Here is a 27,177-nt window from a genome sequence, read left to right as displayed (position 1 = left end):
GCTTTCTCGTGAGCTCTAAATTCAGTTTTATAAAATTTAACTGTTTTTTGGAGTTAGTAGAATTCCACAGCTTACTGGAAAAATTGGTAGATATAAGGTATAATGATCAGCAGTGTTAGCTTGAATTGTGGATTTAGTCATTACTTACCTATCCAAGCTCTAGTTGTTCTTCTGAAGGCAAAAAATATTTCTAAATAAGCCTCAGGTTCCTTCCTCCTATCTTCTCAATTGTACAGTATGGCATACAAGTTTCTCTGTTAGCAAGACATCAAACGTGTTTCCCCCATTAGAGAAGAAGAACATAAGAATTGCCATACTGGGTCAGACCAAAGGTCTGTTTAGCCCAGTATCTTGTCTGCCGACAGTGGCAAATGCCAGGTGCGCCAGAGGGAGTGAACCTAACAGGTAATGATCAAGTGATCTCTCTCCTGCCATCCATCTCCACCCTCTGACAAACAGAGGCTAGGGACACCACTGATCAAGTACGGTAATATTTTTTTTTCAAAACATAGTCATTATGGCCTAAATATTCAAAAGTGGCCTCATTTTGAGTGTTTTACTTTAGTCAGTAGGGCCCGATTTTCAAAGTGGTTGAGCACCCACAGCTCCTATTGACTTAGGAAAGGCTATAGAATCATAGAAATGCAGGGAACTACTCCATTAAAGCCACTTTCTATCCAGCCCAGCTTTGCGGCAAGTACACGGCCAGTATAAATGCCTGATCTTGGGAGTCCACCATTGCAAGAGATTACAGTCTGTTGTCTTCTTTCTAGTGTTTGAGCAATAAATCTTTGCAAAAGTTGGCAAACTTAGCTTCTCAGTTTAGACTCCAAACATTCTGGAGAATTAACTTCCCTCATAGAATCATAGGACTGGAAGGGACCTCGAGAGGTCGTCTAGTCCAGTCCCCTGCGTTATGGAGGACTTGATGATGGTCAAGGTTTTGTTCTACCTGCCATATTGATTTATCTGGCTATTGGGCCACTGCAACATACATAGAATACGTTTCATGGTTTCTTTAGTCTGTATGCATGACACCTCTTCCTCGGTAAATCTGGGACATTTTGGCCCCAAAGATTTTAACAACGAGTAAAATGCAGACAAAAAAGATGTTGGCCGTTCTTCACACATTACATGGCCTAATAAATACATAACTATTTTTATGTTTTCTGCTTATTTCTGTTCTTAATTTACTTTAGAGCAATAAAATGTATACACAAAAGAGTCTGAACTATTAAAGATTTGTTATAGTCTCAAATATATGTATTTTAAGGAAAGGAGTTCAACAGTAATAAAAACTTGGTCAGATTAAATTGACAAAGCTGCCCATTACCTTGGCAAAAAGTCCCTGTCAAAAGATAAACTTTAAAGCTAGAATGCATGAAAGACTCCCTAGATAGAATTAAAATTTAAACTGATTCTTGATAGATAAGCTTTTTTTAAATCCACCTCTTTGCTGCAAGTCAGGATTTTAAAAATAAATTTCCCCTTTAAATCTCTTGAGCGATTTTCATTTTTTGCAAGGCCGCACTGCTGGTGTCCTGGAAAAATGGAGAGTGAGAGCTTTATCAGTTGGTGCCCTGAGGTATGTGGCAAAGAAGCTAAATCCTTGAAGATTAGCAAAAAAAATGCAGCACATGGCAATAAGGGGCTTATATGACTACTAGTATTAGTTCAGGTGAAAGAAGTATTGCTTATACATAAAACTGGACAAATCCACTGACAATGTATTTTTAGTTAGCTACAAAGGAGTCTTATATTGCTGGACTTTACCTCTTTGGTGATTTGGGAAGCTTAGTAATCCACTGTAAATACTCTTCTGCTGGCCCCAATTCCCAGTATTACTCCAGAATGCTGCTCTTTCATTTTAACCCCTAAAAGCACATGTTTCCTTAATTTAGCTTTTGGATAACACAATGGCTTACTTAACCAGCAGTTGTGCTGTAAGTGCAAATGATCAAGTTACTGCCTGGACACTTAACATTCCATGACGCGTCAATTTAAGAGAAATAAGAATGACCTGAAAGATGAGTGGTGTTCGTAGGAAGTCTCTCCATATTATAAACTTGATTATTTTTTTAAAATGTCAAATGTGTTAGATAATGTAATAAAGAAGTTAGTGAATGTTAGTGTGTTTAGAAAAATAGTGTTAGCACTAGACAATATATGGCAGGGATTAGCATTTTTAATTTAGAGTACTTATGTTTTGTTATAACCAGTTTTTGTTAAGTAAGTGTGATTTCATACCTTAGTTTTGATTTTATATGTATACATAAAAATCAAAACTATTTCCTGCAACTGTATGCCAAAATGGTTAGCAGATAAATTCAGGGCAGTCCACAGTATATTGCATATAGGACACACAAAAAGAAGTAGCACGAAGACTTGGCATGCTTAATGAATAAAGGCATTCAGTGTCAAGTCCTAAGAGGGAGAGGGGGGAATGATGATGATGATTATTTAGGACTAGATTGTGACTATGTGATCTGCCATGAGCATTGTTATGCTGCCGCTGGAGTAACCCAAAAGGGAGATTGTGATTTAATTTCCCCACTGCTCCAGGGGGAGTAACCTGCATTGTGTATAGATCCTGCACACTGACAGATCTATGTGGTATGGAGGGGAGCTCTGTGGAGTCTACTTCCCCTCCCCCACAGCTACCTGTGATGCTGGTAGCTGACACAAAGGAATAAGGGACTCTGTATTCCCCATTGTGCTGCCACACAATCCAGGCCATGATTTGGCCCTTATTTATTTGTTACAGTAGCAGCCAGAGACCCCAACCAAGATTTGGACCCTCTTGTGCTGGGTGCTGTGCACATACACAGACAGTCCCTGCCCCAAATAGGTTACTCTCTAAGTAGTCAAGACAGACAAATGATAGGCATGGGGAATTGCAATGATTTATACAAGGTCACACAGCAGATCTGTGGCTGAACCAGGAACAGTACCCAAGTCTCTTGAGTCCAGTCCAGTTCCCTGCCCACTGGACCAAATTTCATTTAACGGAGACAGATATAAAGCAATTTAGAGAGACACAAGGGGAAGAGAGAGAGAGAGAGAGCAAGGCCATTCCACACAGCAGGAACTGCAGAGAAGAAAATGCCTTGTACCAACTTGTGAGGAATGGCAGAAAGGAGATATATAAACAAAGGAGTAGAGAGAAGTCTGTGGTATATAAACAAAGGAGTAGAGAGAAGTCTGAGGTAGAAGCATAAAATCGTAGGATTAGGCGGGACCACAAGGGTCATCTAGTCTGAAGCTAGTCCATGGAGAGTTCTATTGTACAGCATGGTTATCTGTGTAAAATAATGAAATGTAGAGTCAGATTTTAGTTGGGTTTGTAGTAGCGGGTTTTTTTCATTTGTTTTTGTTTTGGTGAAAGTTGCAGCTTTTTATATACAGTCCAGCTTTCTCAGTCACACATCTCTGTATCTCTACTTATGGAAATACATAATTATTACACCTAATTGCCCTTCCAAGTCCTTCTACTCTGGCCTTTGCCTTTTTCCAACCTGCCCTCTTATCATGTTGACAGTTAGTCCCCTCTTCCCTCCTTAAACCACCTCCTTTAAATCATGCTTCTTCCCTCAAGAATTATCACTTTTTCTTTAAATCAATCCAGCTGTTGTGCAGTGAATTGTTGTGTGAACTGTTTTTTTCTCATTTAGATTCCAACGCCCCGAATCAACACAGTGCTTAAGCTCGTGTTAAAGTGCGTTGTTGAACAGTGATGGATTTAAGCATGCATTTAAAGTGAGAACTCGTCAAGAAAAATCGCAGGAATATTTTATTGTGGGAAGTGTTGGCCAGCCTAAATATAGGGGTTGCTATAGCTCCCACTCTAAAATCTGAGTTGAAAAGCTGATCCTCTGGGACGCTGAGCACCATTAACTGGTATTGTTTTGGAATTTAGGATGCACAACAGACACTAGTCCTTAGTAACTCAGCCCCATTCTTCACAATATTGCAGAGCATCCTGACTGTGGTCGCAAGGTTGCAAACACTTACGCATGTGCTTAACTTTGCACATGTCATTAATCCCGTTGAAACCATATAATTAAGTGTTTGCAGGTAAGGGGCTTAGGTATTTTCCCTTCTCGGTGTTCAACGTTTTGATTCTGCAAGGGGTCACAGTATGTTTGCTTGCTGTATTTGGGAAATATTTGCTTTAATCTAAACTGTGTGAAGCGTGCCCAGATACCAAGATGGATTTGTAATAATTGGGTGTGCCTATTGAGTACAATTAGAATATTTGTACAATGTTAGAGTCTGACTCACAGTTCACATGTGTCATGTCATATCAGTCTCCGGGATTGTCTACGGTGCATCATAGTGTGGGCTATGGTATGAATTGCAGTGCGCATCAAAGTGTTACAATAACTGCCTCATGTGGACACTGCTGGTGCAAACTGAAAGATAACTAGTTGGCATTAATGTAGTATAGTTTAAAAGCATTAATGCAAACAAGGTACCTTCCAGTTCACACCAGCAACAGCCAGTTAGATTGCAACACTTTGGTGTGCTCTGCAATTCACACCCCTGTAGTCCATACTGCAGCACAATGCAGACATAACCTCACTGTGTTGAGACCAGCTTAATCTTTTCATAACTCTACAAGAATATTAAAGCAGTAATTAACATACTGCACATACAATTACAAGCACAATGAACTACCAAGTTGACTTTTCAGTCCATAACTGATTTGTGATGAGATATTGCAGGGATCTCCCAACAAAGTGTCCTTACATGCTGCGGCATGTAGTATGGGAAAGAGTGATAATCTAAACTTCCTTTTGTCAATTTAACTCATCTCCAGTGTAATTAGTAAAGAAGTGTTAAATCTCTGTTTAGAGAAGTAGCGTATTTATTATTGAATGTATTCCCTTGAACAGATAAAAGTGGAACCCGTTGTTCCAGCTCCATCACCAGTTATTCCCAGGCTGACGCTGAGAGTGGGTGCTGGCCAAGACAAGATGTAAGTACAAAGAAATCGAGTGGAAAGGGGTGCATGCTTATCAGAGATTCATTGCTTACAACTTCTAATAAATCCTGGTTTCATAAAGGAAACTTTAAAAAATATTGGCTGATAAAGGTGTGCATCTGTGAAACCTTCTCCCGATATTACAAAGTATAAATCAAAATACTTGCCATTAAAGAAATCTCACCCAATTTATTTCCTAACCTCTGAATGGAACACTTCAGCATTTCCAAGGAAAGCCCTCTGAATTTCTCCATTATCTGTCCTGCTGCGTTCCCCACTAATGTTCTTCTAGGAACATAATCTTAAATCACTGGTCAATTTAGAGTAATGTCCAATCTTCAACAGTAGCCAATGAAAATCTTCATAATCCATACCATACCTCAGGGAGAAATTTCAGAGCCCCAGGCAGTTAGCAGCTTTGTGCATTGAAACATGATGGTTGACATCCCTTTATACATTTTTATCTTAGCTAGTATAAACTGTTGGTAGTGGTTATTCATGTAGGTGTCTAATCCTTTTTAAATCCTGGTTTTGTTCATTAGCTCACTAATTATTATTACTTGTACAGTAATACAAAAGGACCCAATAGTCCTTTTGTGCTGGGTGTTGTACAAACATAAATAAATAAGACAATCCTTGCCCCAAAAAGCATATGATCTAAATAAGGACAAGATGCAACAGGTGGGTGTAGAACACAAGCGGGGAAAGGGGGGGAAACAAGAGGCATCAAGTTCCATAGCTATGTATTGTGTGAAAGTATTTCCTTTAATCAGTTTTCAAAATGTATTGCCTTTTAGTTACACAGATTACTTACATTAAGATATGGTAAATATTCACATCCAACAGATCTTCTTTCTACCATTCATTATTTTATGTACCTCTGACATGTTGCTTCTTCTTTGTATCATTGCCAAACTAGTCTAATCTTTTTTTATCTCTCTTGATGTATGAGCTAAATTGTATTATTATCAATTATTATTATTACTATTGTATGGCAGTCTTTCCATGCCTCCTGTCATTTTCTTTATCCTTTACTTGACCTTTTCTGACGCATCTGATTTCAGATGGGATATCTAGTACTGAACACAGTATTCAATGTGTCATCTTACCTGTCATCCATTTACAAAATGGCATTGTGATGGAGAGGTCTATCTCCGAGATGATTGCTGACTCAGTGGCATGGGGGAAAGGAACTAAAAAGCTTTGCCATAGTTTGAAAGAATCGATGGATCCTGGAAGCTTGGGTTAGTCAGAGACCTGCAGTCTGGATGCCTTGTTTAGTGAGGGACCTACCCAACTTGAAGGATTTGCTCCAGCCCCGAAAGATTCATTTTAACCTGGGAGCTTACCTGCTGCAGTCTTGAAAGACTGAGTTCAGCCTGACAGTGTTTTCCTCTCAACCAGAAAAGCCTAGACAAAAGCCTGAGCAATTTCCTTATACATATACTAAGTTTAGTCAGTCAAGGTTGCTATAGACTGCATGTCCCACCAATGTAAACGACACTAGAGTTTAAGTAAAAAAAAATTTAGCATTGCATCTGCGTTCCACTCACTATTATCCCTTTTCAGTGTCGTCAATCTCCCTTCCACAGTACACATGTAAACTCTTTGGGGCATGGGACTGTCTTTTGTTATATATTCTTCCACATTTTAACACAGTGAAGCCCCAGTCCATGATTGGGGCTTCGAGGAGTTACTCCAATACAAATAATATCACTTCCCTCCACCTGAATAACAATATTTAACCTTAATTCAGACCATGTTTTTAGTTCTATGTTCAGTCACCTAGTAGCAGAGATTGGACCTGTGGATCTAAAGCCATGAGTCTCTACTGCCTGAGCTAAAATACTCTGCTCTGTTAGCTCAAAGGCTGTAACAGGCACATCAACCTCTATGTACTCCAGCAACCATGAGCCACACTGTGGAAGGGACTTATTTCAGGTTGAGAAGGGGAACTGGTGAGTGATAAGTAGACGAGGTCTTGAATTATTTTAACTGCTCACTATCTCGGTTTTTACAGTTTATATTGCTGAGATATATATGCAGTTTATCACTGTAACAGTTAACAGTTGGTGTGTGTTTAAGGGAGTTTTATATAAAATACTGTCTTGAAGGGGTGTAATTTCAGAAAGAGATAGGGCCATAAAGAAATAAGGCGTATGAAGTATGCCACTGGACATGTTGGGTTTTATTGAGTTTTTTTTTTTTAAATAATGATGCCTATTTGAGGTCTATGCACCTCAAAGTAGTTAATCACATAGTACACACCATTAAATTAAACCTCAGCAGCATTCCACAGGTACTTGGCCAGCCAGCCAGCCAGCCAACGATCCCTTTCAGCGTCTCAGAAGAATACTCTCCACTTTCTCCAAAGACCCCAACCACCAAATGTGGGCTATTGTGGAACAAGGGGAAGCATGTTCCATAGTCTTGGAGGCCCCCACAGAGAATACCCTGCCATCCACCCCTTCTTTTATAACAAGGGGATGCCTCTTCAGCACCTTTGTTGACCGCATCTTTGACAGTATGTCGCAGGGAGAGAGGCGGTCCCTCAGGTGAGCAGTCCTAGGCATTAACCAACATCCTTAAAGTCTGTCCAGAGGCCAATGAGCAGCCAGTACAAATCCTGGCGCACTGGTACTGTTTGTTCCCAGCAAGAAGCAGTAAGATGCTATGTTCATTCTGAGACTGAAGATGCAGAAGGTATAGGCCTGTGGAAAGTGGCACACTAAAACCAGTCCCATCTTAATCCCATCCCGGAGCTCACACACTGAGTGCATGTCTACCCGAATGTTTACAGCATAGCAAGCTGGAGTGTAAATCTACAGCACTCCAGCGAGTTGCTCACTAACTGTCCATGTGAACCCTGCTGATGCACATGCGCACTAGGGAACATTTAGTGCACAACAGCAGTGTCCACACAGGTAGTTAGCTGGAGCTAACTGTAGATTTACACCAACTTGCCACACAGTAAGTGTTCATGTAGACATGCCCTGAGTGGAGGCAGCGCAATATTAGTCCCAACTGAGGGTGAGGGGGTGAGGCCAGGCTCTAATGTAAAGAGAGCTTCTGGCATGGCTGCTGAGTCAACTGCTGGAATGGAAACTCCATGCACAGAACAAGTACAGCAAGACAGCAGCAGTGCAAGCTTTCACTCATGTGCCTTAATCCTGATTTAGAGGCACTACCTGTATGGGTGAGAAGTTAGCTCATTCTCTCTACCTCTTCAGTCCTTAGTCTCTGCTGAGATTGACAGTCAAGGTGCAAGTCGGAGTTAATTGTGACAGTGAATTTTAATTCTTTATATTTCTGTGAATGCTAATATTGGCTGGTCCTAGATATAAAGTGATCTCTGCATTTCATGTTTTCCCTACATAAGCATATGTTATCAATCCCAAGAATATGGGTCTTCATAGTGTCCTAAATAAGTATAGTGTATAAAGTCAGAGTAGTAGAAATTAAAATGTAGCCATCACTGAAGGATAAATAGAACAGAAGGAAAGACTGCTACACATTAGGTTTTTGCAAGTGCTTTAACTGCACAATAAAACAAGTGGAAAGTAGATTATAATCAAAACATTTCCATTTTAGTAGTAAACAATTACAGCAATACTTGCATGGATGCCACATTAAAAGAAATTTAGTGGATTCCATTCTAATGCAATTAGAGCTAATTTTGTTCTTTAAATGAATAAAAGGTCAGCTAGTAAATCTAGTTTATCTTGAGTACAGACTTCAATAAATTGTTTTATTTAATTTGCTGTAAAAGATCTTATCCTTAATGGGCCTAGGTCTTATTAGTTTGCTTGGGTTTTAAAATATTTATGACCACCTTTTAGAGATGATTTGAATGATAAGTTGGAAAGTTGTTGTTGTTGTTTGTTGTTTTCCTGCAGTCTTATCAAGGCATAAGATCGCTAATTGACTCAGTGTAGGAAGGCATGTAAGATTAGTCATGTAGAGAAAGCTGGTGTGGACCCTTCCTGAATTTAAATCTCCTGTAATTAGCTGTTTTGTTGAATCATCATGTGGTGGCTTGTTTGTCCATTGTCCAGTTATTTTTTCCCAAAACATAATCATATTTCACACCTCTGGTGTTTAAGAACGCTAATCTACTGATAATGCATTGGCATGCCATTTACTGATGCAACGGACATGAACTTCAAATTTACTGTGTACTGTAATTCCTGATATTTGTGATAAATTCATTTTATATTTACAGCCAAATAAAAAAAACAAAAATACCAAAATCTAGCTTCAGTGCAGGGCCACAGAAACAATGTACCACTGATTTTTTCGGGGCTTCTGTGATTTAGAAGTAAGGCATATATTTTTGTGAAATCACGTCTTTAATCTGTATCTTAAAATGTCAGGCTTCTTACTCCAGGCTTACAGTATTGTATTTTAGCTCTACTTTCAATAGGGGACCTTGATGCTAGTAGTGAGTGGAGGATAGCTGTTTTAGCACTGATTTAACTTGTAATTTGATTTGCCCAGTCTAATTAAATTGCCATTTATCTTGAATTTTTTGAAGTGGGTAGATGTGACTTTTTTTTAGAATATAAATGTGTGTGTATATCATCTAAGGGAATTATTTATTGAACTAAAATCTTAAAAGAATTGATGGATGGAAAGAGGAAATTTTTGTTCCTAGTATTTCGTTGACTTCACTGAAGTTTCATCCCAAATACTGTGGGAGAGACATTCAGTGACCTAGCTAAAATGTGTTGGTGGCCTCATTCCACTGCTGAGCATAGTGGATAAATGTCCATAACACCAAAACCACTACAATAGTTGGCACTGATTGATACCCCTGGTAGGAAATCTCAATAGAGGCTAAGGACTGAATGGCAGTAGACACTGAATTATCCATTCACCACTAGATGTAATCTCTCTACGGAGCAGTGGTGACCTAGAAGCACGCTGGTGGAACAAAGAGGGAAAGCCTGTATTCATATTTTTGAGTCTGTTACTGTTCGGTTTCTGTAGCTGTCAGTCCAACACCATCCATGAGAAGCTCACATAACACACTCACGTTTATGTAAACTGGCACAAATGGTATCTGCCTGAAAAGGCATAGGAATGAGATAGCATGGATGGAAAAACATTCTGGTGAGGAACTACAAGGATCAACAAGTGGAAACCTACTGTGGCTACCTGCAGCACATCTAGATTATTGCAGAAATTATTTTTAAGCAAAGATAGAGGGTTTTTTTTCCTGTATACCTATTTACTTGTAAATTATTTAAAGTACATATGTAATAGCATATTAATACCGCACTAGAATACCCTCATGTTATATATTTATGTAGCTTTTGTATTTTCATATGGCTTCATCTTTTGTCACACAGCATACAGACAAGTACCAAAATTACCAAAAATGCGGTGTATACAATTAGGCTCCTAAGTGTAAGCCTGACTTACAAAACAGCTGAGCTCACAGGAACTCCCAGTGAAGTCAAAATCTCTAGGAAAAGTTGCACAAAAAGTAGCAGAATTGAGAGAAATCAGAGAACCAAAAGAGAAACCTAGAAATAAGGCTACAGATGTTTTCCCCTCTTGCCTGCATTGGAAGTTCTTGAGAACAGGGACTGTCTCAGCGTAATGCCTTGCTCATTGGGCCCTGATCTCAGTTGACGCTTCTAGTTTCTACTGTAATACAAACTTTTTTTAAAATGTGAGGTGCTCAAACATTACAGCGATGGGAGTTGTACAAGTATCTATATATACATAGGAGTTTGCCACAGACTGCAGTGAGCCTACAATTTGCCCCATACAATTTTGTACAATACTTGCAATTTTTACATGGTATCTTCTTTAATGGAAATTTGTAGGCTGTTTAAGGATGGTGGTTCTCCTTTTAATGATAAATAAGTAAGCCATTGTGAAGGAACTTTTGAACTTGGTATGCCATTTAGTGGCAAGTTATTCAGACGTTGATAATTTAGATTACTGGCTTCATAGTGTTTGCCCACAATAGCTGAATAATGGGGATCATTAAACTCCCTGTGTAGGTATATCCAAATTGTGTTTGCCTTTAACCTTGGCTCTCTGTGTGGCTGGGGAGGGAAGGATTGGCTCTTTATTGACTTGTGAAGCTGTAGGTTTGCATTACAGGCCAAGCAGCTCATGACCCATTCCATTTATTTCACTGTTTTGTGGTGGGGAAACAGGTAAAGGAATCCTGCTGGAAGCCCCTCCTTCTGCACGTTTTTATGAATGAGTCCAGTGTTTGTAGCAGTTAAGGCACCATGACCAAATCCTCCAAAAGATGTAATGCAAGCAGCATGGGGCTATTGTGGGACACAGCTGTGGGCGGTGTTAGTTACCCTGTGAGACATTGCTTATTCAACAGAAAGCTCTGGAGGAGAACTTATGGTGGAATTAAATAGGAGGGAAAAAGTGATACTTCAGGGAGAAAAATGTAGAAGGGTAAACCACTGTTTGGAAAATCAGACAATAGAGTCCTGGCAGTGAATGTCTATGTTTATTACAGTACTAATGGGTATCCCAATTATTTTACAATGTATCACTTAGCAGTGAAAGGCTAAATGTTAACAGTGTGATACTAGAATTAACGCTTTGTGTTGCTCAATCAACTTGTTCTACAAAACCAGAAAGAACATATACTGGTTAAATCGATTCCTGATATAATTAATGAACCACCTAAGAGAGAAGAGGTAGAGAAGTGAAAAACAATCTGATTTCCAGCCAAGTAATAAGTGTAATGTAGGATTTAGGAACTCCAGTGAACTTTACAGTTTTGCTAAGGGTCTGTCTACACTACGGAGACTATACCGGCATAGCTATATCACCGTAGCTATGCAGGCATATCCCCATAGCTTACATTGACAGAAGGAGGTATTCCATCTGTTTAGGAACACCAATTCCCCAAATGACAGTAGCTACATCGGCAGAAACATTTTTCACACCCCTTCTAACTTTTAAGAGTAGACCAAGCCTAACTATTTATGTGTGTTCTTCCATGGAATCGCTACATTTAAATTATAAAAAAGAGCTGGAGGACTTCTCCAGTGAGCTAATGCCTTTTTAAATACCAAATGGGTGTGCTCTTTATTGAAGACATTGTCTAGGGTGCGGTTCATATACTCAAAGGAACATTTGGCAAAGGGATAATATATTTGGCCCCAGTCCTGCACTCAAACTCCCATCCGTGGACCCTGGCATCCATATAGAGTCCAGCTGATTTTGTTCTGGCTCCACAAGGGTTTACCTAATTGTAGGATTGGGGCCTTTGTGTGCAAGTATCTATGTTTCTGAAGGTAATAAGACCCCAGTGCCAGAATGGGTAGAACATTGTTTTTTCCAGTGTGCTTTTAAGCTGACCTAGAATTTTTTTCCCTTGAGCGTGAGAGTTAGTTCAAACCTCAAGCTTAGTCCTAGCCTCTCCTTTAATTACAGAAGCCACCCCACCAATTATTCACCATGGTTTTGGTAGTTGGAAGGTTCATGCAAAATTATTTTCAGTTTGCACTTGGATCACACTCAGTGATGATTCCAAATGTGAATCCATAAAAGTGTTTGAGTCATTAAAAAACAAACCACTTACTGTATGTGAGATTTTTTGATTTTGCTGTTTGTTGCGCAAGAGTTTAAAATGTGTGTGTTGTGTACCTCAATTAAAAAGGGGAAAAAAAACTTCGGGCAGATTTAGGTGCATATCTGCTTCAGCAGCATTGCATGTGGAAATGTGCATACGCAATCTCCCTTTCTGGCAAAACAGAAACTGATCAAATGTATACAACAGAATTGAAGGCAGGTGCTTCTTCATTACACACACACAAAAAAGGCTTGGCTTTACTACAAAATTGATGCGAAAGAAAAGAACTTCGATATCTCAGTTTTTCTCTTAAAGATACCTTTTGTTGTTGTTGTTGTTACCAAAGTCTCACTTGTTTCAAAATGAAATTAAAGCAAAAATAAGTAGCTTGCATAGAGGCAAAGATTTGAGGTGGGGCCAAATAAATTATTATTATTTAGTGCCTAGGAACCCAGACATGGTCCAGGGCCATTGTGTTACGCACTGTGCAAACACAGAACAAAAAGGTGATCCCTGCTCCAAAAAGTTTGCAGTCTAAGTAAAGTTGTTAGGCAAGTGGTTCATCTGGTAGCTCAGTATATCATCGGGCAGAAAATCAGGGTTTCGGACAGACCACATCACTCAGTTTTTGCATAGGTGGGAGCCAGTGACAAGGTGGAAATAATATTCATTATTCAAGAGGAGGCCTTTCTGCACCCTGGTCTACATTCCAGACTTATGTCCATATAACTATGTCGCTCAGGCATGCAGAAAATCTATACCCCGAGCAACGCAGTTCTATCAACTTAAGCCCTGGTGTAGACCGCGCTATGTTTACAGGAGAGCATCTCTCGTTGACATAGCTACCGCCTCTCTGGAAGATGGACTATCTAGGCCAGCAGGAGAAGCTCTCCCAGTGACATACGTAGCATCTTCACTAAACACTACAGCAGCGCAGCTGCACTGTAAAGGTAGACAAGCCCTGCACTGCAGTAGGATCACTTTTTGATAGCTGTGGGTACTTAAAGCCCTATCTTGATTCCCACTATAGATGGTGGAGAAGAACTGTTCCCATCCACAAACTTGTAAGATGTTCATCAGCATAGTATCTGGGCATATTTGCTAAAATAAGGGAAAGAAATAGGGATTGGAGTCAGCTGACTTGGGCTCGCAGAGCTTGGGCTACGGAGCTGTTTAGTTGCAGTGTAGATGCCGCACCTTGCGGGGTCCCAAACCTGCACTCCAGCACAAGCTCAAACGTCTGCACCACAATTGAACAGCCTTGTAGTCTGAGCCCCACGAGCCCAAGTCAGCTGATCCAGGCCAGCCGCGGGTGTTTAATTGCAGTGTAGAGATACACGGTGAGAATAGACAAGTGGAACTATTTGCTTATTTGAAAACACTTTTATTCTACAGTTTTTTGTGTCCAAGCTCTCAAAATATAGATGTGCATTTCTCTAGGAAGGAACTTTGTTAGATGTATCTATATATAGGATATTATACAGGTATAGTAAAAGTGGCCCAACTTTCCCTTATAGGCAAGACCTTATGTTCCTAAGTCACTTTGAAAATGGGACTTAAGTTTCTAAGTCGCTAATATTTTTGAAAATATTACCCATAGTTTAGACCGGGCTTTTGAGGGGACAGCATGTTTGAAACCGTACCCTCTATAAAAACAAAGACCATCAGACTGTGATTTCTGACTAGACTATTATACCTCTCAGTACAATGACATTTTTTGTGATTGGTACTTGGAGCAATCTGTGGTTCAAATCATACTTTTAAAAGCCATTTCCTTTTGGTTTGCCCTGTGTTTATATTAATCAGTCCATGGGTTTTTCACCTGTAAGGAACAGATTGAAATCAAATCAATTACTTCTAGAGATAGGAAATTATTTCACACCTTTGAGTTTTACTCTGCTCCAGATGCAGCATGTTATAACTCGTGATAGTTAGAGCCAATTATAACCTGACCAACCTGCCTTGGCATTAAAAAGCCTGGTAGAACTTGCTCTGCATTTGCAAGATCAACACTTTGATTCTGTGCGCGTGTCTGGTTTGGGAAGTTTAGTTTTGTGATCTGAATGCAGTGATCAGTCCAAAGCAATGATCAAAGTGGGGATTGACCAATCTACCTTTATAAAAGGATTCCACTGTATATTTTAAGTACATTATAGTATTAGAGTTATAAATACGTATATTCCATTCCATTATAAATGCATTATGATATTTTGTAAGAAATATATTTCCTGTTAGCATAAAAGAGAGTTGAAAGGCTATTTAAACTTGCAGTAAAACCAGCTGTACTACAGAGTCCCTACAATAATTCTGCTTTCTTTGGGGAAGGGAGTGGTAATAGTTTTTATTTTATATTTATGTGGTTGATGTAGACTCCCATTACCACATCTAGTCAAAGGGTTTTCTCACACTTTTTAATTCTGGGACAGCTATTTGCATAAGACCTTTAACAATTGATATTTATCTTTCAATATAGAAAATAATTGTGATGACATGTTGCCAGGAGAGCAGCCCACAGAGAAACATAACTCTGATCTCAAGGCTCTAGGCATTTTTTGTTCACTTGGCTGATGTTAGTTTTTGTCTGAGTCCCGCTAAGAATCATTTAAGTCATTTAATCCTGCCCCAGTTTTCTGGGAGTAAGTGAAACTAAGGATACATTTTAGTTTACTAAGTCCTACTTTATTTGGAATTATGTGGTAAACATGTTAAAGTGAAATATTATCTTCTTCCAAATTATGATGGCCTAATGTGTGATCTAGTGTCTAAGAGCACAAAACTGACTACCAGGAGGACTGGCTTTGATTCCGGCCTGTGCCGCTAATTTGCTGTGTGACTCTAGGCAAACCTCTTCCTCACCGTTAAAATGGGGCTGATAATTCTTTCCCTCATTTATAAAGTGTTTTGAGATCTTTGTGTTCATGTTTCTATACAAGTCTGAAGTAATATTAATTATTAGGTCCTGGGGCTGCCATTTTACCCTGGGTCCTCCCTACCTACATATTGCCACTTATGCAGCCCCTGTCTTCATATAGGAGGACAAGGATCTCCACCCTCTCTGAAATTACCTCATGATCTCTTCAAGTGGCATAAGCCTAAGTGATTAATTTCTCTTCTGCCTCTGAACTTCATTAGCCCAAGGGAGTGGTAAGCCCTAGTGTGCTTCAGAATGCAGCTCTCCTTTGTAATACCTGAGCACTTGTGCCAAGACAAATAGGCCAGTCTTGTACTATGTACATGTTCTAATGGCACACTTCAAACAAAGAAGTAAATTGATTAATATTTGGCACTCATCAGTGAATATTTTAAGTTGTGTTGGTTTGTTCCTCACATACCCATGTACTGAGTTTCTGCAGTATTATTATTACGTAGTTTTGTTATAGTCGTTCCTACAGCCCCATTCAGAGTCATGGCCTGGCTTTGTGTACACTAGGGAAATACATTGTTTGGAAACATGTGAGCTAACACAGTGTTAAGTAAGGCTGACCATAACCAGCTCATGCATTTATTAAAAGTTGCTAAACTCTGTCTGTGCTAGGTGCAAAGCTGTGTTCATGTTAGCTCACACATTTTCAAATGCAACCGATTTTCTTGTCTGGACTAGCCATAGGCTGAGGCCAAAGACAGAACTTTCTCCAGGGGTGGTATGAGATTGTGGAATGAACTCCCCCAAGACCTAAGAACCATCACAACAACCTCGCCACTTTCCACTCCAAGTGTAGGTGAATTTCTTTGACCTTGCCTTCTCTAATATAAACACATAGCAACAGATATATTTATAATAATAATAAAAACCTTATCAAAATAAGACGCTCCACTGTATGTGCTTCTCCCTTAAGGGAGCGATGAGAGAACAAACAACACAGGCCAGATGTGCAGTCACACTGCTAATGCACTCCTGGAAGAGTCTTAGATACTATGTTGATGAGCCTCATATAAAAACTTATATAGAACAGATGAGAGCAAAGGTGGTGCCCTGAAGGGCTTATAATAGGACCGTAAAAAAAAGACCTACAAAAGGAAGGATAAAGGTGTTCCACTGGACTATCCAAAGGACTTTTGCTTGTGCCAATAATTTATCTTCCGCGTTGGTTTGCCTTTTGTCTCTTGTCTCATTTTTATTATTGTCAGGTTGTTTACATCGGAAATGCAGTCATGAGGCTGAAGCTGTAAACAGTATTACTGATGCTGGAGGAATTAATCCCACGTCATTACCCCATTGCTAGTTTTCTAATGTTTCTCCTCTTTGATTGTCTTCTTTTTATTGCCTCTCACGTTTAGGCCTTGACAGGCAGAAATAGAATCACAGAATATTAGGGTTGGAAGAGACCTCAGGAGGTCATCTAGTCCAACCCCCTACTCAAAGCAGGTTCAATACCAACTAAATCATCCCAGCCATGGCTTTGTCAAGCCTGACCTTAAAAACCTCTAAGGATGGAAATTCCACCACCTCCCTAGGGAACCCATTCCAGTGCTTCACCGCCCTCCTAGTGAAATAGTGTTTCCTAATATCCAATCTAGACCTCCCCCACTGCAACTTGAGACCCTTACTCCTTGTTCTGTCCTCTGCCACCACTGAGAACAGCCTCTTTGGAACCCTCCTTCAGGTAGTTGAAGGCTGCTATCAAATCCCCCTCACTCTTCTCTTCTGCAGACTAAATAACCCCAGTTCCCTCAGACTCTCCTCGTAAGTCATGTGCCCCAGCCCCCTAATCATTTTTGTTGCCCTCCGCTGGACTCTCTCCAATTTGTCCACATCCCTTCTGTAGTGCGGGGACCAAAACTGGACACAGTACTCCAGGTGTGGCCTCACTAGTGCTGAATAGAGGGGAATAATCACTTCCCTTGATCTGCTGGCAATGCTCCTCCTAATACAGTCCAGTATGCCATTGGCCTTCTTGGCAACAAAGGCACACTGCTGACTCATATCAAGCTTCTGGTCCTCTGTAATTCCCCAGGTCCGTTTCTGCAGAACTGCTGCTTAGCCAGTCAGTCCCCAGCCTGTAGCGGTGCATGGGATTCTTCCTTCTTAAGTGCAGGACTCTGCACTTGTCCTTGTTGAACCTTGTTGAATGGTAATATAGTTGGTATGGTGATTAATTATATCAAAACTTGTTTTGTGAGCTATATATATTTTTACTATGATTCTTGTCATGGTCCTAAGTTAGGAGTGCAAATAGGCTATCTCAATAGAAGTACAATACATCTTTTTATTTTAATACCTCAGCATAGCATTAAATATTTTACAGTTTCAAATCTTTTGTACAATTTAACTTCGATTATGTGCTGAATGCAGACATGGCCCCAGTCCTAGCCACACTGCATTTTGAGTATCGCAGGAGAATAGCTGCAGTGTACTCTTCGGGCATTCTTGTCAACAGGAATCAGTTGTGACATTAAAGAATGCTTTATCCCCTTTTAATGAAAATCTTTAAGTGTAGGATGGTAAGTATTTTTTAACAACTTACTTCCTAGAAAGAGATATTTTCTTGCTACTTTTTGTCTCTGTTTGTGCTGGTGATCAGGTGATGATCTATCATAATTTCCTATCACTATTACTGTGGAAATTAGAGCGGGAGTTGCTTAGAGTGGATGAGTCTGAGGCTCTACTCAGCTCTGACTTGTCTGCATTTTTGTTGAACTTGTAAGTCCGTTGATGTCAATGACAAAACTCCCCTTGACTTTCAATAGGGCCAGAATTTCACCCTTTGTCTCTTGTCTCCGGCCACTGCCCTGCTCTGATTCTGCTTCCCTTTACGTGACCCTCTTGTATTCACTCACAAGCGTCTCCATTCCATTTTCCTTGCTTCCACCTATACCTGAAATGCTCACCTTGATCCTGTATGCCATGTGACTTCCTTTATTCAAAACCTACTTCTTTGCACAGTCTCTCCAACAGTGGCCCACATTCCCAAACTAACTTGGCAAAGTAAAAATTAATTAAATGTTCCAACAAGATGTGCCCTTGTGAAAACAAGTAGTCTTGTAACCCTTTTTTGCGTGAACCACCCCCTCCCTTTCATGATACCATCTTTCTGTTTCAACATTACTTTGTTTCTAACATAGGTTGTAAGATTCTTACAGCAGCAACCTTGTCTTTAGTCTTTCTGTAAAGTGCTGTGCACTCCAAGTTTTACTTAATAATAATCAGATTATCTACTCCATCCTCCTGCCTCTGCATGATTGTTGTCTAGTGTATATTTATTAGAGCCACATCCTGTCTACTACTTCAACTACTAAAGAAGGTAGCAGTTAATGCTAGCTGCTAATAATATTGTGTGTCTCTCATTTGTTTATCTTGACTAAAACCACCACTCAGTCTATAAACATATGAAGAAAGAAGTAACACATTTTCAAATATTTGTAGAACCTCTAAGGTAGACTCCTAGAGAGTGGTATTGCCCCCTCAGCTTGAAGATTAAAATCAGTGCTGCCCACAGCTGAGTAACTTTCCTTTCTAATGTTTCCCACTAACTGGGAATCTCAATTTCTGTAGCGAGTTTAGTTTCTGTAAAGCCATAGAGAGTATTTATATACAGTGAGCTATAGAGCAGTGTGGCTGTGTCAGGCACTGGAGTTCAATTTGTAATGGCTGTCTATTTCAACCTGTTTGATAGGGAGCAATGTGCAATGAAAACTGTTCTAAAGCTATGTGGAAGCAACCTTTTTGCTTTCTGAAAGGCAAAGTGAATTGTCCATTTTGTATTTTCTTATATTTAGCCAATAACATTTTACTGTTTTACAACAACTCTTCTGTGTCTGTCTTTTTGTCTGGCAGAGTCATCAGCAAAGTGGTGTCAGCCCCAGAGGCTAAACCATCTACTCCTGTAAGTCGGCCCAAAACACCACCACCCGTGCCATCCCCAGTACCAGCTCCTGTCCTGGTGACCCCTCCTCCTGCTCCTCCTCCTCTTCCTCCTCCACAAGCTACCATCTCGCCTGCTCTAATTCCACCATCTTCTCCTGCGGTCTCTGCGGCAGGAGGCTCCAAAGCGCCAGTCAGAAGTGTGGTGACAGAGACTGTCAGTACCTACGTGGTATGTGATATACTTCAGTGTGTGTCTTAATGCTATTGAGATCAATCTTTTGAGAATTCTTCTTCATGGTGACTTTTCATTTTCAAAGTAAAGGTGCCGTGCCAATACAGTGTCATGTGTTAGTCACATGTATACAGCCCCTTCTCTACATGCACCTATTTTCAGGGGGTTGATAACTTATTCAAAAAATTGCTTGTACATAAATGTCTTATGCTTATTCTCAGCCAACGGTTGTCTTTCTTCTGGAAAGTCTACTACAGTTCCATTTGGGTATTTTCTAGTTGTCTGAGCATGAATATTTTTCTCCTTGAGATCTTTCAGATTCTTTTGTAATGCTTGCCATAGATGTAGCCTTCAATAAGGAAAAGAACCCCTCACGTAGGAAAAGTTTAGAATTAGCACTCAGCAGTAATTTCCAATTTGTGCAGTACACTATTATTTACTAATTTTTTATCAGTGTACCAAGGTTGCAGATACTTGTGCAACTCTGAAGCGCTGCACGCTTCCTGCATACAGCTTGTAGCCAATCCACCATGTGCTGTGAGCTTGCCATATCTCAGGTGGGGTTAAAACTTGGATGTGCCTTAGAGTGTTCCCATTACAATCAGAAAAATGTTAATAATTGGCAATTGCTTAAGAACATTTTACTAGATGTTCAAAAGCCACCATCAAGAAAGAATGTTAAAAAACTAGCCTGGCTTAGGGGGTAGTGAAATCAGATATTAAAAAATATTTATATAACAAATGGAAGAAATGAAGTTGATAGTAATGAATATAAATCAGAAGCTAGGAATTGTAGAAAATTGATAAGGGAAGCAAAAGGACTCAAGGAAAAAACTATGGCCAGGAACAAAAGAAATCCTAACAATGGTAATGGTCCATTAATAGATGGAAATGGCAGAATTGTAAATAATAATGCAGAAAAGGCAGAGGTGTTCAATAAATATTTCTGTTCTCTGTTTGGGAAAAGCCAGTTAGTGTAGTCATATCAGATGATGAAATACTTTCCATTGCAACAGTAACTAAGGAGGATGTTAAACAGAGCTACTAAAGTTAAATATTTTGAAATCAGCAGGTCCAGATAACTTGTATTCAAGAATTTTAAAGAGTTGGCCAAGGAGCCATTACTGTTAATGTTGATTTTCAGTAAGTCGTGGAACACTGGGGAAATTCCAGAAGACTGTAAGAAGCAAAATAATGGAACAGCTGATACATGACTCAGTTTAATAAAGAAGTAAAAAAGGATGAGGATAGTATGATTAATGCCAGTCAACATACGCTTGTGGGAAATGGATCTTGTCAAACTAACTTGATATCTTTTATGATGAGATTACAGACTTGGTTGATAAAGGTAATAGTTCTGAGGTAACATTCACAGACTTCTGTATGGCGTTTGACTTGGTACTGCATGACATTTTGATTAAGAAACTAAAACCATGCAAAATGACACACATTAAATGGATTCAAAAATAGCTAATTGATAGGTCTCAAAATGTAATTGTAAACAGAGAATCATTAAGTGGACATGTTTCTAGTGGGGTCCCGCAGGGATCGGTTCTTGGCTACTGCAGTGGTTTTCAAACTGCAGGTCGCAACCCAGTACTTGGTTGCGGAATGTAAGGCACTAGGTCGCGGTGGCTCTGGTCAGCACCACTGACTGGTCATTAAAAGTCCCATTGGTGGTGCTGCCCGGCTAAGGCAGGCTAGTCCCTAGCTGCTCTGACACCGCACTGCGCCCCGGAAGCAGCCAGCAGCAGGTCCGGCTCCTAGGCGGGGGGGCCATGGGGCTCTGGCCAATGAAAGCTGTGGGTAGGGGGTGGTGCTTGCAGCCAAGAGCCACATGGAGCCGCTGGCGCGCCTCCGCCTAGGAGCCAGACCTGCTGCTGGCTGCTTCTGGGGTGCAGTGCTGTCTGTGGTGCCAGAACAGGCAGGAAGTCTGCCTTAGCACCCCTGCTGCGCTGCTGACCGGGGGCTGCCTGAGGTAAGCCCGTGCCCCAATCCTCTGCCCCAGCCCAGAGCCTCCCCAAACCCGGAGCCCCCTCCTGCACCCCAAACCCCTCATCCCTGGCGCCACCCCAGAACCTGCATCCCCCAGCCCAGAGTCCTGACCCCCCTCCTACACCCCAACCCCCTGCCCCAGCCATAAGCCCGCCCCATACCGTGAACCCCTTATTCCTGGCCCCACCCTGCAGCCCTCACCCCTTCACCCCAACCCTCTGCCCTAGCCCTAAGCCCTTCCCAAACCCCTCATCCCCAGCTCCACTGGGTCACGGGCATCAACAATTTTCTTCAACTGGGTCCCCAGAAAAAAGGTTTGAAAACCACTGCACTGCTGATCACTTTTATGAATGACCGGGAAGAAAACATAAAATCATTACTAATAAAATTTGCAGATGAGACAGACTGGGGGAGTTATAAATAATGAAGAGGACAGGTTACTGATACTGCGTGATCTGGATCACATAGTAAGCTGGACGCAAGCAAGCAATACGTGTTTTAATACAGCCAAATATAAAGTCATATATCTAGGAACAAAGAGTGTAGGTCAAACTTACATGATGGAGGACTCTATCGTAGGAAGCAGTGACTCTGAGAAGGACTTGGAGTCATGGTGAATAATCAGCTGAACATAAGAACCCAGTGCAATGCTGTGGCTAAAAGAGCTAAAGTGATCCTTGAATGTATAAATGGGAATATCAGGTAGGAGTAGGGAAATTATATTACCTCTGTATTAGGCTACTGGAATAGCGTGTCCAGTTCTGGTGTCCACAGTTCAAGAAAGATGTTGATAATTGGCGAGGGTTCAGAGAAGAGCCAGGAGAATGATTAAAGGATTAGACAACAATCTTTATAGTGCAAGACTCAAGGGGATTAATCTGTTCAGTTTAACAAAGAGGAGGTTGATCACAATCTATAAGTACCTATATGGACATGATAATAGAGGACTCTTCAATGTAGCAGACAAAAATATGACAAGATCCAGTGGATAGAGGTTGACGATAGACAAATTCAGACTAGAAATAAGGTACAAATTATTAACAGTGAGAGTATTTAACCATTGGAATAATTTATCAACAGTTGTGGTGCTTTCTCCATCACTGGCAATTTTTAAATCAAGATTGGATGTTTTCCTAAAAGGTGTGCCCTAGTTCAACCAGAAATTAAATCAGAGAAATCTTATGGCCTGTATTATACAGGAGGTCAGACTAGGTGATTGCAGTGGTGATTCATATAAGAAAACAGTGAACTTCCCAGATTAGACACCTACAAAAAATTAGTGCCCATCTTGGAAGGGTAGTGCTAATTTTGCTAGGCATTTTATTGCCAAGACTGATCAAGACAGGTTATAATTGGTTGTAATCTTCACTACCATAGATCGTAGCATTGTTTGTTTGCAGCCGAGTGACAGTGTGTGATTCTTTCTTAGCTTTGATTCCTTCAGAGAAAATATTTTGTGTGATCCTAACATCCAAAAGTCCAAACTGTCAGTTTACATGAGGAGCAAACATTTTTGCACAAACACGAAATGACTTTGCAGAGTAAGATTTGATAAGTAGATCTGAATGATCATTACAATCCAAGATCATTCAAACCAAATTCCATCTCCCTGTCAAGGTAGAATAGTGCCCTGCATCATATTTTCCTGTGCTTGTTGCAATCTAGTTTTGAATGAAGAAAACTACAGGCCTTTCCAAGAAGCTAAGAGATGTCAGTCATGAATTATAAACTGAATGCAGTCCTTGTGCATTTTCACTGATTTCCTTGGGTGGTGATCTACAGACCAAAATGTGTTTAGTTTTTCTTTTTAATACCCTTTATTGTTTTTAACCTTACTTTTAATGTCAACCTTATAAGCCTCTCACAGGTAGCAAGAAAAGTTATTCTCTGTACTATACAGGATATATGACCATGTGTTCTAGGAAATATTGAAAGCAAAATACATGAAATCCTCTTCTAAATACTTTTAAGTCACAGAAGTGGTTAAATCAGTGTAGATCCTCTGACAGTTGTGAATGTTTAGATTTTACCAAACAATACAAAAGACCTGTTTAATGAAACAATCTTGAAATTTAAAAATTGTAATGTGGTTTAAACTGGAAATAATACCCCCCCAAAATCCATCATAAGGTATTGAATGAGATGAATTTAGTAAACAATTGCTTAATATTGTAAATGATCTGCCTCTCTCATTGCATTTACCCTTTAGTAAATTGTACTGTGACATCAATGTCATAAAAGGAATGGAAAGTTACTCAGTAACAACTTTTTTATATCCTTGATCTTATCAGGTAGTTGAGTTTGGCTAATAAGTAATAAGGCAATATATGCACGTTGCACTGTATTTATTACATACATGTAAGACTATTATCTTATGCAAGGGGCTACCATTGTTCTATCCATAAGCAGTGTAAAATTAAAAAAGAAATCAGTCCCCAGATCACTGGGAGGGTATCAGCAGCTAAGAATCTGTTAAACCATGGTGATTGCTATTCTCTTGGGTCAAGTGGTTTAACTGGCTTTACTGGTTTACAGAGCAGTGTAAAACAGTGTTTGTTTTTACCATCTGAATCTGGTATAGCAAAATCAATTAGAATGGTATTGCCAAGCACTTGTGGTTAGAGTACTCTTAGGTATACTTTCCAGGAGCAGAGTGAACATTAGATAGCTTTGACTGATAAACAGGAAATGTAAGTTTGAGAAAATCAGGTATGTTTGCTTACTTGACATTAAAAAGAATCAACTTTTTCTTCCCTTTTTATACCAGATCCGAGATGAATGGGGTAACCAGATCTGGATCTGTCCTGGCTGCAACAAAGCTGATGATGGCAGTCCAATGATAGGCTGTGATGACTGTGATGATTGGTATCACTGGTAGGTTGTTGTAACCTCTTCTTCTGTGCCATTTTTTCACACCTTGCTGCTATCCTAGAAACCACGTGGTTATTCTCAAAAAGCTAGAATACTATTTGGACAGTTCCTTTTTATTTAAACTAGTAATTCGGAAGATTTTACTTTTATCTTTGTTACTTTGGAAGTTTGCAAAAGTAAATTTTAAGTTGCAAGGGTGCCCATGTTTCTTCGTTTGTTTCCATTAGAACTTATAGGAAAATATTCTGCTAAAACCAATAATAATAGTTTTGAAACTATTATTACATCAGATACTGGTACGTACTCTAAGAACAACAGGACTGTAAACACCATGAACATAGCTATAAAGTTTCAAGTTATGGGCTCATTATATGAAAAAAAAAACATTTTGAAGCACATTCTCTTTTTTAGAAAAAGTGAATCACTTTCTAGGTATTTTTTTTCAGACAGCTAAACAAAATCGAAGGGCTTTTCCACAAATAATTTTAAATGATGATGTGGCATTGTTTTAAATCTGGGGTATTACACCCAAGAGCAGTAGACTTCTCATATTATTTTACAAAAAAAAACCCCGTTTCTTATGTAAGTGGCAGTCTAAGAAATTCATTGTTTCAAAACAAGAGGGTTTCAATTTCCAATCTGTGGGGTTTGGGACTAAAAAATTTAGTCAGATTCTGTTTCCCCTCTGAAAAGTTCATCCTGTTTGGATAAGAAAGAAAAGTAACACATTGATTTACTGAGACCTTGTGGGTTTTTTGTCAAATTTATAGGCTTTGTGTTGGAATTACGGCTGCACCCCCAGAAGAAATGCAATGGTTCTGTTCTAAGTGTGCCAGCAAAAAGAAAGATAAAAAACATAAGAAGCGGAAGCACAGAGCCCACTGAAGTCTTCGCGGTGGATTTAAGTCGTACAGTCACTTCAGCACTGACTCCGTGGCAGACGGCTCCGTTGTGCTTCTGCCTCATCATCCGTCATCAGGTTTTATGGATTGACTCCTGAATGAATCAGGAACAAAAATACACTGTCCATTCTGGACTGTTGTTTTTTCCAAACTATGTGGGCCCCAGTGGTTTAGATTTTATTATGTTCTGTCACTGGCTTTCACTTACTGAAGGAAACTCACATAGAGTGATACCGAGGGTTAAATAGTTAACAATACAGCTCCTGCTCTTGCAGATCAGCAGCAACAATGACAAATATTGTAAATAAAGATATCTCCTCTGTCCTTTTTGATTTGTTTTTATTCTCTCCTAAGCCTTTGCATTAAGGTGTTAAAAGAGAGGACAAACATGTAAATTGCAGTAACTGTAATCTAAGGAGACCTACTGGAATGATTTCTGTAGTCAGAATACAGTTTTCAAAGCTCTATCCCTGCATAGCCAGATAAGCATAACATGAAAATAAAAAAGTGGGCTGGTAAATATTTTTGTGATAAGAATATATGAAGCTTTTTTCCTTGATTTTTAGTACTAACATAAAATAAACATGTTCAAGCTTTTGTGAAATATCTTCTATTTTTTAAAAGAAAGTTTCTATTGTGTCAGGGGTTTTTTTTTCTTCCATGTGAATTGTTTTCAGTGGACCTGTAATATATTTTATACTTTTTGTTTTTAGTCATTGTCAGTGTACCTTTTCATTGCTTGTATATTTCATCAGCGTGTAAAAACACTTCTCATTAAAAGATGTTCTCTCGTGTAAATACCTGATATTTATAAAGTTTGGGTTTTTGTTTTTGTTTTTTTAAGGTTTATCGGTTTGGGGTTTTTTGAGTGTCTAATCCTAGCAGGTATGAAAATTCTGTATGATTTATGGCCATTACTGTGGCTTTAAAGGATTGTGATAGACCCACCCCAAAAGGAGCTTTCCAGGTGGCCCACTAATGAAATCAACCAACATTCTGCTTAAAGCCCTGATTAAGGAAGGTACTTAAGGATACGTGTAACTCTATGGCCTCGTCTACACTGGGGGGTGGGAGGGTGAATCGACCTAAGATACGCAACTTCAGCTACGAGAATAGCATAGCTGAAGTCGACATATCTTAGGTCGACTTTCCTCACGGCGCGGGGTCGACTGCCACCGCTCCCCCGTTGACTCCGCTTCCGCCTTTCGCCGTGGTGGAGTACAGGAATCAGCGACAGAGCGATCGGGGTAGTGTAGACGTACCCTAAGAAGGGAGTAATCCCAGTGCATGAAATGGGACTGTTCTTATGCATAGTGAGACAGGTACTGAAGTGCCTTTCTCAATCGGGACCTAAGGCAATGGGCTCTAGCAGTTTTAGTGGTAACAACTGAGTTTTAATTTGTAGCTGGAGCTGATCCTTTTATTTGCAAGTGTTTGTATGTTTGTCAAAATGATTGCGCTTGCATTTAGAAAAAGGAAGTGTCGTTCGTATTCCATAAAGACTAGAAAGCGTACTATGCCATTTTGTGTTTGTTGTGATGTTTTCTTTTAGTGTATCTTTTAATCAGTATTACCTTGCAAAGACAAATAAAGTATGCTATGGAAATGTATGTTTTATTCTCCATTTTAAACAAAGGAATAATTCTCTAGAATGCCACAAAAATGTGACAGTATTAGATATTTTAGTACAGTGTGTCTGAGAGGTAAATCAAGTATATAGCATTAGATTTTAAGTATCATGCCTTATGTTTCAAAAGCTATAGGGTAAATCCAGCCTTCATTATTTAATTTTGGGGTGCTCCTACTTTGAACTGTACAGTAATAAGC

The 27,177-nt window shown here is 39.7% G+C and overlaps 1 protein-coding gene across 3 annotated transcripts in view; it reads left to right on the top strand.

Moving 5' to 3' along the window:
• The window catches only part of TAF3 (TATA-box binding protein associated factor 3), a 140,717-nt gene extending 113,757 nt beyond the window's left edge, over positions 1-26,960 (top strand). For all 3 annotated transcript variants that reach the window (XM_073328815.1, XM_073328816.1, XM_073328818.1), the window contains 4 exons: positions 4,896-4,978; positions 19,321-19,579; positions 24,345-24,451; positions 25,219-26,960. In XM_073328815.1, coding sequence (XP_073184916.1) covers positions 4,896-4,978; positions 19,321-19,579; positions 24,345-24,451; positions 25,219-25,333 — 564 coding nt within the window. In that variant the 3' untranslated portion in view covers positions 25,334-26,960. The remainder of the gene's footprint in view (positions 1-4,895; positions 4,979-19,320; positions 19,580-24,344; positions 24,452-25,218) is intronic.
• Positions 26,961-27,177: the final 217 nt, after the last annotated feature.

The sequence above is a fragment of the Lepidochelys kempii genome, chromosome 1, assembly GCF_965140265.1.
Source record: "Lepidochelys kempii isolate rLepKem1 chromosome 1, rLepKem1.hap2, whole genome shotgun sequence".
NCBI lineage: Eukaryota > Metazoa > Chordata > Testudines > Cheloniidae > Lepidochelys > Lepidochelys kempii.
The sequence above is the reverse complement of the archived record's forward strand: the minus strand, read 5'-3'. Positions and strand labels throughout refer to the sequence as shown.